This window comes from Carettochelys insculpta, chromosome 11, assembly GCF_033958435.1.
Source record: "Carettochelys insculpta isolate YL-2023 chromosome 11, ASM3395843v1, whole genome shotgun sequence".
NCBI classification, from domain to species: Eukaryota; Metazoa; Chordata; order Testudines; family Carettochelyidae; genus Carettochelys; species Carettochelys insculpta.
In genome coordinates this window covers 18,282,866-18,295,146 of record NC_134147.1, presented here as the reverse complement: position 1 = coordinate 18,295,146, position 12,281 = coordinate 18,282,866, and the positions used below count along the sequence as shown (strand labels likewise).

Here is a 12,281-nt window from a genome sequence, read left to right as displayed (position 1 = left end):
GGAGGCGGCGATGCCCTTGCGTCACTTCCAGTGTGGCGGCGGGCGATTCGAACGGGGCTCGGCGCGTAGCGGACTGGCCCAGCTATGGCGGGCGGGGGCCAGAGACGGACCCGGTCTGCGGGCGCGGCCCCAGCGGGGCGCGGAGCCCGGGCGGGTGAGTGCGGCCGCGGGGGCCACTGGCGGGGAGCGGTCTGTACTGGGGGCGGGCGATGCGGGGGTTGTCTTCGGGGCACGCGCAGGGGGGCGGGGTCGCGTCTGTGGCGGCGCGCGGGGGAGCTGCCTTGGAACCCGGGCGCGTGCCGGGGGCGTGATCGCGTCTCTGAGGGGGCGGGGGGGTTTGTCTTGGGGCGGTGGACGTACGGGGGGGGGGCGCGCCGAGGTACACGCGCAGGGGGCGGGGTCTCGTCTCGGGCGGCGCGCGGGGGCTTGTCTAGGGGCGGGGGGCACATGGGGGGAGTGCTGGGGTGCACGCGCGGAGGGCGGGGTCGCGTCCCTTGGGAGGCGGCAGTGTGTCCCAGGGCGATTGCAGGCGGAGCAGGATACACGGAGGATTCCTCGCCTCGGGAGCAGCGTGTGGCGGGTCATTTGCTGGAGTGTGGTGGGGGCTGGGGGAGCAGGGCATAGGGAGGAGGAGGTGCTGCTTCCTGCGGGTGCATGATTGTGGGGATCAGTGTTCCCTCTGATCTTTTCGTCCATGTGCAGAATACACTTTTACATGCACCACCAATAGAAATCCAAGCCTAGCTTGGGGCGCACCGCTAATCAGCTGGGTGGCATTTGCCTCTCTCCTGAGCAGATGCACCAGTGCCCAGATACGGGGAACCCTGGTGGGCATGTCTCCTGAGGGCTAGGAGTGGTGTCACTGGAGAAACAGGTTGAATGGGAATGTTGCTTCAGACTGAAGGACTCTTTGGGTGCAGGATGCGGGTCTGGAGAGTATTTCACAGTTTCCGAACATGTTATGCCTATAAAAAGGTAAACACCAGCAGGTAGTAAAGGACTGAGAGGCACTTAAATGTCCCTGCCTTGGTAGTTTGGATGAAGGAGTTTCCTCATGCAGTGGGAATAACCAACTTTCAAACTTGTTTTCTCTCCCTCACTTTCAGGTACTGTCTCCCCTCCTCCAAGGCGCAGGTCCGAGAGGATTGCAGGGTCTCCTCCAAGGCGTGCCTCCCAGAGAAAACCTTTGGTGGAGAAGAAGATGGTGGGGAGCCCAGTGAGTAATAACGAAGCCCCATTTATACCGAATATTCCCGAACAACGTGGTGTGAGGGTTCAAAGTAGGCTACGCAGGTCCTGAAAAGCTATGTTTCCCATTTTGGCCAACTCAACCAGCTGTTAACTTTAAATGTTGTCCTGAGTTTTGCCCTCAGTGCAGAAGTCCTGGTGTGCTCATCCAAAGCACTTTCAAGTTTGTACTGTTTGTTTGGATTATATACTCTACGGGGCAGATGTCTTCTCCAGTGGTTTGTTTGTACAGTGGTGAATCTGCTCCTTGTTATTGCAAGGTAAGGGGCTGCAGGCTTGGCCTGTGCTTTGCAAAGGATAAGATATATCTTTGGCTATCTGAGAAAAAGGGATTTAGTTGCAGTATACATAAGAGTGAATTGGGCAGATGCAGCAAAAGTGCAGTGCTTGGCAATATGAAGGTTGTGGAAAGTGTAAACTCTTTGCTTGCTATTGGCACATCGTAAGTAATGCACCTGGTTATGGGTTTAATTGTTGGCACTTTAGAATCTGCATAATGGGACTAACTTAAAGCTTTTCCTATCTGAAGTCCACTCAGTGGCCTGTGATAGTGAATTCAGTTTCTTAACACCACAAATACCTGTGTTTCTTAGTTGACTTACTTGCTGGCAGCTGCAGAGGCTGAACTCTTGCTCATTAGAGCTGCAGTGTCCAAAACGCAAATTGGACACCACAGTGTGATGAAGCGGCTCCTCAGAGCCGCACAGGTGGTGTGCGCCGCCTCTTGGTGAAACAAGCAGGTGGTGACAGCAGCAGAGGCGGCTCCTCCTGAGGGGCAAACCTAGGCATGCTGGTGGCTGCAGCGGGGGTGAGGCCTCTGGCGGTGGGGCGGCAGCTTGCATGGCTGGGGGGTGACCTCCAGCAGCATGGCGGGGGCCGCTCACATGGTGGATGTCCTTTGGTGAGTCAACAGCAGTTTGCGGGGGGGAGGCCTGTGACAATCTTCACATTTCTTTTGGACATCCCTGCACTAGAGAATAGCTGGGGAGGGTGGGCATTGCCCTTATTGTACTTGGGCTGTGGCTAGGCTCACTTGCATACCATGGGCTAGAGACCCTCACTCATTGTTGCATCAAGCCCATTACTTCTGTTTGAGCTCTATTGTATCTTCAAAGAAAAATTAAAAAAAGCGCTAATCTTGAGTGAAAGGCTTCGAGTAATGGAAAATCCACCATGCCCCTGGAAAACTTTTCATAGTTACCCTATCTGTTAAAAATTTGCCTTGTGAATTTAAATGCAAAAAACTATATTTGTGATAGTTTGTATCGGTGGTGGCAAAGAAATCTATGACTGTGATTCATTTGCACTTAATTGTGGAGTAAGCCCCATTCAGCTCACTGGCATTTCTGTTTTTTGAGAAAACAAGTGGCTTCTTTTGGAAAAGTTGAGTTACATTCTAGTAAATTAGAGAATAAATTTATGGCATCATCATTATGGTCTGTGGCCATGATGTTCTAAAATAAGGGGCATGTATTTAAGTAATGTAGAATAAGAAAATGACATCTGTGACAAAAGGCAACTCTAGATTTCCCTTACTGAAGCTTTCTACTCGAGGGATAGATTCTAAACCTAGTTAACCAATTAAACAAGCCAAAACAATTAGCTAAACTTAACTTTTTTTTTAAAGCAACATCTAACACAACTGTTTGTGAATTTTTGTCAAATCACACTTATACTAAACGGCACAGCGAGAGTCTTGAAGAACAATGCACTGCAAAGTGAATTATTTAAGTTGCAACAAGAAGTCCTTTGGCACCTAATAAACTAACAGATATTTTGGAGCATGAGCTTTCGTGGGTAAAGACCCGCTTCATCAGACGAAGCGGGTCTTTGCCCACGAAAGCTCATGCTCCAAAATATCTGTTAGTCTATAAGGTGCCACAAGACTTGTTGTTTTTGCAGGTACAGACTAACTCAGCTACATCTCTGATATTTATTTGTTACTAACCAGTGGATCTACTCAGCCATGTCCACATCTCCATCCACATAATTTTTTTCCCAATAAGAAGTTTTCCTTATGTTTCATTCTTAGAGCTAGGCCCTGCATCTCCTCCTGCCACTGCTTACACTTGACACACTTTCTTTTTTCACCCAGAGAAATTTCTTCAGAATTCTGTGGCAAAAGTGTGGGAGAATATAGGAAGGTGTGTGTGTGGGAAGTGGGTGAATAATGTCTTCCCTTTTTTCTTTCCATTCCACTCCATTGTTCCTTTCATTGCTACCTCCGTCTTTTCCTATATATTGTCTCTGTCTTAAGACAGCATTTTGCTGTGCTTGGCCAAGGTCCACCATCACATAAGCACAGAACAAAAACAGTCCGCTCTAGCTTGTCTTTCTTTTCACACATTACTTTTCAGTCTGCTGAGATAAGGAAATTGAAAACTCAGAACTTTGTAGAAGCAAGAGATATAGTAGGTAGGCTGGCCAGACTAGAGCCCTTAGTCCGCTTTTATGGGACTGTAAGTGTATGTATAGCATGTGTAGATTTAATTGTAACTGTTATTTTTAAATGGGAAATTTAGTATTTTATTGTTTTTTATCCCATTTAAATTAAAAAAAAATTCTGTTTTTAATTTTTTTAATCATCTATTTTTATCTACCGTGAATTTAATTAACTAATACTGTCATGTCTGGCTGTAAACCTGCTTTTATAAGACAGAATACTGTCGGTCTGCCTGCTAGATGAAGGATGCTGTGTGTTCCTTTGTACCCTAAGATATCTCAGAACAGTCCTTTGTGTTAATTCATAAAGAGCATATAAATTCATAATCAGCATATAGACAAGCGTTTATCTCATATTTGAAAGGAACGTTTCTAAGGTGAGTCATTTGTGATGACCCTCTTAACTCCAAGACCTTCACAGCATAATTTTCAGCATAAATACATAACTTCCTCATTCTTCTATTCATACATTTTGTAATTATGATGATGGTCAGTGGGCTATCGGCTTTCTGCAGAGAACTCACATGAACTATTATGCAGTTGTCTGACCCAGGCATCCCTATAAAAAGCTTATGCCATCTGCCAGTCAGTATCAAGCTTATGCCATCTGCCAGTCAGTTGCCTTGGTACAGAAAAGCTGCTGAAGAGCTTCTGATACCTGGATCCTCAGGAGAGGCAGAGGAATCATCTTAGCTTTTATTAGCTTTATTTACCTTTCCTTGCACGCTCATCCTTCCTTGGTAGACTGGTGGTAAGGGACAATGGTCCTGCTCTGTCTTTGTCATGCCAAAGAAATCCAATGGTCCAGATCCCCTGTTACAGGGCCTGGGGCTATCGTGAGTATTCGCACAAATGCCCGGCTTCCCTCGTCCTTGTCTAACTTCATCACCCTAGCTATGCTGGGTGCCCTTATCCTATAGATCAGTATATTAATGGTTTCAGTTAAACAATTTGTTGCCTAGGCAAGTTTGCTGTTATGCATTGGCTAACATTTTATCCTAAAATATCCTAACCCTGTTATCACTTCCATGTTCCTTTGGTTACCTGCTATTTTATTGTACAGAATCTCTGCTTTAAGAACACTGTTCTCACTTCCGTAGAACTCACGGTCACTGTTGGGCCATTCATCTGTAACAGTTTGTGGGCCTCAAAGCCTTATTATGGTAACCATGTAAGCTAATATGTTACAGGCTAAGGCCTGTGGATGCTTTGTGTTTTATTGTTCAGTAAAATAATATGCTAAAGCTAGCTCAGTGTACCATCAGAGATGATTGTGTTCCAGTCTGACCTTTCATTTCTTGAGTATATCTGCCTGGTTTGTCTTTACTTGGACTGAAAGCTTTGTGTAGCAGGGGCCATCTTTTTATTCTGTTGTTGTGCATCACCTAATGCAATGGAAGTCCTAGGCTATACTAGAGGAAACAAATAATAAGTCTTGTCACCTTTATCTAATTTATGCAGCTTCCAGCTCCTGTGGTGAAGCGCTCGATCATGGTGAAAAAGATCATGCCCCGAAAGCAGCAGGTCTGTGAGTCAAATCTTCCTGTAGCTAGCTGTTTGTGTATGCACATGAACTGACATCTGTTTTGATTACACTCCCCAGCTCTAAACCAGCCTCAGCCCACACAATAAATGGAGAAATAAAGAATTAAAATGAGCATAAATAAGGATCTGTAAAGGTCCCTCCCAAATTGACAGCCATGTAAAATGTATCACAAACCACAATATCTGGTCTTCTGTGTGCTTTTACTCTGTACCATTCAGATTTCATGGGGCAGACCAGCCTTTCTCAGACTGCGGTGGATAGTGACTCAAACAGCAGTTGCAAGGGGATTGCCTATGTGCCAGTCTCATAAGCAAACTAGGGAAATATGAAATTACAACAAGTTGGGTAGAAGATTGATTGAAAGATTGTGTCCCATTTTGTTCACAAAGAATAGTGATCAATGATTCACTGTTGACCTGGGAGCGTATATCTAGTGGGGTCCTGAAGGATTTCTCCTGGGTGCAGTATATTCAATACTTTATTAATGACTTGAAAAATGGAGTGGAGAGTATGCTTATAAAATCTGTGCATGACACCACACTAGGAAGGACTGCAATTTGGAGGAATGGATTGGAAATCAGAATGGCCCTAATGAATTGCAGTTGTCTTTATTGAATTTCATATCTTTGATTTTCACATGAGTACTACACTTAGCGCAAAAAAAACCAAACACCTTTGTCCTTGCTTGTTTCCTTGAGTTTCTTCTGAATGCTACATTAATGAAGAAATTCACCTGTTAGTATTTTACCCCAAGCCGCCTTCCTGTAGACAAGAAGTGAACCTCCAGACACTGAATGTGGAAAGAGCTCTTGCCTTTTACCTCCACAGGAATAGGCCTTTTTTCAGGTTTCTCCTGGGTTCTTCATCTCTGTGCAGAACAATGAAGGGACAGCCGATCTCTACCCACACACTGTCCATGTGGTTTGTAGGTTGTGTTCGATCAAGCTATGAGTTTTCAGGGGTTCATCCACGCTCCAGAAGTCACTGCTTGTGCCACCAGAGCTAAATCTACCACAGTTGCCGTTCTTAGAAATGTATCAGACACCTGCAAAACAGCAACCAGGTGTATGTTGCACACACATACCAGCCTTGCACTCTTGTGCCCCATTCCAGGCCTGATGCAGTTTTGGTGGTGCTGTCCTATGAGCAGAACTGAACCCACTTTCTTGGCACCCTCCTCCACTGTGGGTCTCAAGACATGGAGCACCAATAGGGGAACAAATGAAGGAGAGGTTATTTACCTCGGACAGTAACTTGAATTTTTCAAGATGTCGTTCCTTGGGTTATCCACTGCCTGCTTTCTTTCTCCTCAGCCTTGGAGTCTCCTCTTTGGGACTTCCATGGTTGAGAAGTAACTGCAGAGACATCAGGTGCACACATCCCTATATACCCTTGTATCTGGGCACAAGGGTCTCTGGGGTGCAATCGTGGAGCTGTTGACGCTATGGACAAAAATCTCCAGTCAAGAGCCCACACGTACATTGATGTGGAGCACTCCCAGGGTGACACACCTCGAAGAATTCAAGTTACTATACCAGGTAAGTAATTCCTCCATCTTTTTGGTAAAGAGCCCAGGCTGTTTAATTTATCTCCCAGCCGAAGACCTCTCCCTCCACAACAAAAAAAAGTTATTTTTTGGCTGATGTAAGTTTCATTTATTTCCTTTTTTGCCTTCCGATCTGCAGTTGCTTTAACTGAAATTTAAAAAAAACAAACAAAAAAAAAAACACATGTAAGTTATTGCAACGCCCAGGATGTTTTATTTCACTGATTGATCCTTGATTCCTTACGCTGGTGTTGAGTAAAATGAAAACTCCACTGCGGCAATGTGGTATAATTAGAAACCTTATGGCCTGTGAGGAATGACTGAGCTACATTCCCTATGTGTTGCTGAGCATATTCTCATCCCAAGCGCGCGCACTCAAGGAATCGGCTTCAAGTTCTGAATTGAGACATTTGATGTTTGGGAAATGATGTGATTTTTATGAGAGTCCTAACAGCTAGTACTGGTTTGGTATTCCGTTCTAAACACACCGTACAGGTGCCCGTGGTCCACACGTGCACATCTAGCTTCAGTGTTCTACAAATATTTTGTCTTCCTTTTCGCCTTCCTCACCCCTTGTTCTACCCCAGTCTTCTGGCTGAATGCTAACTGTGATTCATTTGTTCCTCCAAGGGGACTGCTGCTGCTGCTTTGACTCCGTGGCGCAGTCCCAGGGTAAGTGTCTATGTTCTCCTTTGGGTTTGAGTCGATACTACTATACTGGATATGAAGGGAAGGGTGGTCCCTTGGCAGATCTGGGTCTTGGTTTCTGTGTCTTACCTCCTCATCTGTAAAAAGATGTTACAGGAGATATGGACTAAGATCCTGCGCTTTTGGGGTGATTTTGCAAGTTGGAATAAGCAGGACAGTAGGAGACAACTAATTACTAGGGCTGGATTTGCTCCACACACTTGGGTCAGTCTTTGAACTCTTACAGATCTGCTTCGATTTAAAGTAAATATGGGCTGGGCTACCTTATATTTTCAATTTCCTTTCGGCAGCCCTGAGACTTGTGTTGATTGGCCCTGCCAGTGAGCAGCCGTATTGACACAACGTGTAGGAGAAGGGGCAGACAGAAGGATAACACCACTTTTTTTTTTCTTGCAGATCTCCCAGAAGGCAGGGAAAGAGAATGTCCCGGTGGAGAGCAGCAAGACTGAAGGATGTGAAAGCACTAATGCTGACCCAGTCTCAGCATCATCTCCCCCTGCCAGTGCCTCAGGCCCTGTGACGATGGAGAAGGCTGTCGTATCCGCATATAGCAGCTGTGTATGCGACCCTTCTCCCCAGGATGAGAGGGATGTGCTGATGGCTAAGAAAGTGCGTCGATCTTACAGTCGGCTCGATGCCTCCTTTCATCACAGCTCCCCGGGGCGCTATGCCTCACCCAGCGCTGACCTCTTGGACATGTCCACGCCCGCGTTCAGCCGTGGCCTGCAGAAGTCCCCACTCTTTGGCTTTGAGAAGCTTCTGGTGCCTGATGCGCTGGCAGGTGTGTCACCAGTGGGTAAAGCTTCCCCTTCCCAGGAGCTGCCTGTGGCACCCAAGGCTCTGGGCTCCACTACGGAATGGGACACAGACATTCCTGGCATCGCCTTCCCCAAAGAGAAACGGAAGAAAAAGAAGATCCCCCAGATAGACGTGAGTGTTGCCTTTGGGACTCATGCTTGGATGGGGGGATGATAGATCTGTGGGCAGGGACGCCTGGGTTCTGTTCGGTGGTACATGGGGCTGCTCTGCATCCACCTGTGCTTGTTTCAATTACAGGCTTTTTTCTTTTTGTAACTTCCTTCCCTCTGCTCCAGAAATCGGAACTGGATGAGTGGGCTGCTCAGATGAACGCACAGTTTGAAGAAGCAGAGCAGTTTGATCTTCTCGTGGAATGAAACTTCTCCCTAGCGCTGCTCCTTTGTACATAGCTGAAGTGTTAAGTGTGTAATGGCACGGTAGGGTTTGTTCAGTCTAAAACCGAATAAAGTGGCTCTGTCTCCCGTAGCTTTAGAACACAGCCATACTGGGTCGTGTGCCAAAGGACCGTCTCTCTCTCTCTTTCTCGGGGAAATATGCAGCTGTCCAGCTGATTAGGAGGGATCCACCCAGAGAAGATCAGCTCCTGCATGGGCTGCCTCATCAGCTGTTTCCAGGCATTGCAGCCAATCAGCTCTTCCCGCTTTCTGGGGCTGGTGCAAGCCAGGTGGGCAGCTCAGCCGATACCCCTCCACCCTGAGACCTCTTCTGAATCTTTCAAGCCAACCCAGTAGCTTATGCATTCTCACAGCCTAAAGCACGGCACACCTCTTTACACTTCAATTTAATTCTTTGAGTAGTGAATTCTAAAGCGACTGACCTGGCTGGGGTACATATCTACTGGTGGTGCAGACACTTACCAGCCTTACGCTCTTGTGCCCCACTGTATGTATTCTGGACCTGGCTGGAAACAATTAGAGGAGGCCATTGACCACCCCACCCCCCCAAAACACATCCTTTACCCAGTTGCAGAAGTCTGTGATTGCTGGGATCATCTCTGGAGCCATTTTCTGTTTTTAAAAATTAGCATCACACGAGCTATCCTCCAGGACAGAACCCGACTTTTGAAATGATGATACTACTGACTGTGGGTTGTAACCTGTTTCTAATAGTGTAAATACACCACTTTATTACTTTTAACTTTGTAAATTAATGTTATGTGTAGCAAAACTAGAACTACTAAAAATTTATGGCATTCCTATAACCCCACCCTCACTGAAATGGGTTGAGCTTATTTTGAAAGGCTGTGCAGCTGCTTTTCGCTCTCCCTTTCTGCACTGCTCTTGTGGGAGGGACAAGTGACTGAGAGAGGCCCCAACCCCACAGAGCACCTTGTCTGGGGAGAGAGGCCAGGCCTGGTCTTTTGGGCTGGTCCTGATCCCAGTCTTTGCACCTCTCGGCCTACGGGAGGAAGACCAGCAAGATTAGTATGAATAATGGCACTGGAAATAAAATGTATTCAAGTTTTTCATAGTTCTTATTTCTAAAATGTTTTAAACCGTTTCTAAGTTCATCCCTAGTTCATACAACAATGTAATTCTGCCCTGGCAGTTGGTGTGAGAAATGTCAAGATGAGATAGTTTGGTGGTTCCCTTTCAGAGGGAGCAGTGCATGGCTGGTGTTCTGGCCAGCTCTGGCTTTTGTTATACACCAGCGGTCCCTGCAGCTAGGTCACTCTCCCCAGCTGGGCCGGGAGGTGAGTTGCCGAGAGCTACTGAGCAGGTAGCCCCTTACACAGGCCAGGCGGGGAAGGTACCTAAGATGCAGGAAGCCCTGAAGTGGCTCCTTGCTCCCTTGTCATTGCGCCCTAAGCATATTATGCAGCCAGGCTACTTTTCCCCCACGGGTGCAGGAGGAGGGCAGGGATTAGGAGTGCAAGAAGGGGGAGCAGGCTTTTGGGGAAGTGCTCCTGCCTCCCCATTGGCTACAGCCCTGACCAATGGGAGACTAGTCATACCCTGTTTTAAGGTGTCTGCTTGGATGTCAGGCCCCTGAAATGTCTATCAATGTTTCCCTCCCTCTCTCCCAGGCATTTGGTTCAGCTGCTTGTGGGAAGCCAGCAGAGGCGGTACATTGTGGGGGGAGCTGCTCTTAATGGGGGCACTTCCTACCTGGCCCACCAGCAGCTCTTGCAATGAGGGGTTGCACAGGGTGCATCTGGGGCAGATCCTGTATGAGCCACCCCCTGCAATCTCAGCGGCCAGGTGAGCACGGGGAGGCTGCAGGAACCCTGGCTGAGTCCTTCCCCATGTTGGCTTTCCTAGACCAGGCACTCAGTCCTCCCAGGTGCCACCCCTCCCCCACGCTTTTTATTGCCTGGGCTCAGTACAGCCCCATACGCACAAAGCCTGTGCCAGCGGCATGCTTTGCACCAACCCCCTGTGCTGCTCCTGGCTGACAGCTGCAGTGCTGCCCCATGGAAAACCTCAGGCACCATGAGGCCCTGGCGCGGTGGAAAAAAGAGGGGCTGGATGCCTGCCATTGGTAGCAGCACGAGGCCTGTCAATGCTGCATGCCCCAGGCCCGGGAAGGAAGGCTGGACCCATCATAGTGACGTGGGTGACACCAGTTATTGCAGCACAAGGGGCAGACCACGGCCCCATGTGAGTTGCCACACTGATATTCTTGCACACCCAGCTGGGCTTGCCCCGGCCCAGCCCGTAGAGCCTGCATGTCCGGAAGCCACAGTCCATCTTGCCTTGAGAGCAGAGCAGCACACCTACCTCTCACCTGCTCCAAAAATCTCGCCCTGCCCTGCCCTGTCCCAGTACCACTGCAGCTCCTGGGTAACAGCCCCTCCGTTGCCTGATCCCTGGTAGGACCCAAGTGCTGAAACCAGCTAATTTTGATTCTGCAAAACATCAGGGGTGGGGGGTGTAAAGCCATTGTTTCACAGACACTGGAGGGGGGAGTCTACTGGGAGGAGTTTAGCAGCAGCCTCCCCCCACTGCTACTTCCCACCCCCACACACATCATAGTCCCCAGCTGCTTGTTTAAGAGCTGATTACATCCATGGTCCATCGATCCCTGCCCAGGATGCCAGTGGGGCTGGCTCTAACCTTGCTGTATCTTTGCTGGGAGCAGAGAGAATCACATGATATCGATTCAGGAGGGGAGGTGGGGGCTGAAGGCTGTGCTCTGGCAATGGACTCAGGCTCTGCGTCTAACTGTGTTCTGGGGAGGAGGGCAGACTGGGCCCCTCCCAGTGAAATTAGCAGCCGCGTCCTTGGGCCTAGTTCATCTACAGGTGAGAAGACCAAATGGGTCACAGTGAGTTTGAGTGCAAGTGGCTGTGAGAGGAGGGAGAGCCCCAGGGGATGTGCACAGAGTTTTTGCAATAGTCGTCCAGGTCAGATGTGTGAGGTGCTTGATTCTGAATTGCTGGGTTATAGCTTGTGTGCGTGTGTGCACACATCCCCCTCCGGCTTCAATAAACCCATCCCTGAAGCAGCTATCAGAGTGAAGGATCCCAGATATAAGCAGCCCTGGCCAGCTAAGAGCACGGGTTGCTAGGTGGTGGGGCTGTAACTGGCTTGGAAGGTGCAGTAGCTGGGAGAGGGATCTGGCTAACAGAAGGGGCAGGGGAGTGGACAGGTAACACAGGTTGTTGCTTACCTCAGTGGGTCTGACTCAGGCCCACCTTGACACTCTACACCCTGACTGTCCCTGAAAAGAAACTCAGCCATTTCACCAGGGCCGGGACAGAATGGTCAGCGTATTAACACCCGCACAGCGCAGCACAAGGCAGAGACGGCCCCTCCCGTCACACCAGGCCAGCTGTCTTCTCCCCTCGACTCCTGTGCACCACTGCTTTGTGACTGCAAATGTTCCCGATGCCCGAGACCTGATGTGGCTACATGCTGGCATGTGGGTGACATCCCTCACACAGCATAGAGCCTGTCCCCCTTGCCTGAAGAGAGTAGTACCAGCCTCAGTGCCTGTCTGGGTCGCTGCATTGTTCAGATCTGTCAAGCC

The 12,281-nt window shown here is 48.7% G+C and overlaps 1 protein-coding gene across 1 annotated transcript; it reads left to right on the top strand.

The window, feature by feature from the left end:
- Positions 1-41: 41 nt before the first annotated feature.
- Positions 42-9,767, top strand: CDCA5 (cell division cycle associated 5). The gene is made up of 6 exons (XM_075005251.1): positions 42-154; positions 1,107-1,216; positions 5,152-5,214; positions 7,413-7,454; positions 7,887-8,420; positions 8,585-9,767. The coding sequence occupies exons 1-6, from the start codon at positions 85-87 to the stop codon at positions 8,663-8,665; spliced, it is 900 nt and encodes a 299-aa protein (XP_074861352.1). The 5' UTR covers positions 42-84; the 3' UTR covers positions 8,666-9,767.
- Positions 9,768-12,281: the final 2,514 nt, after the last annotated feature.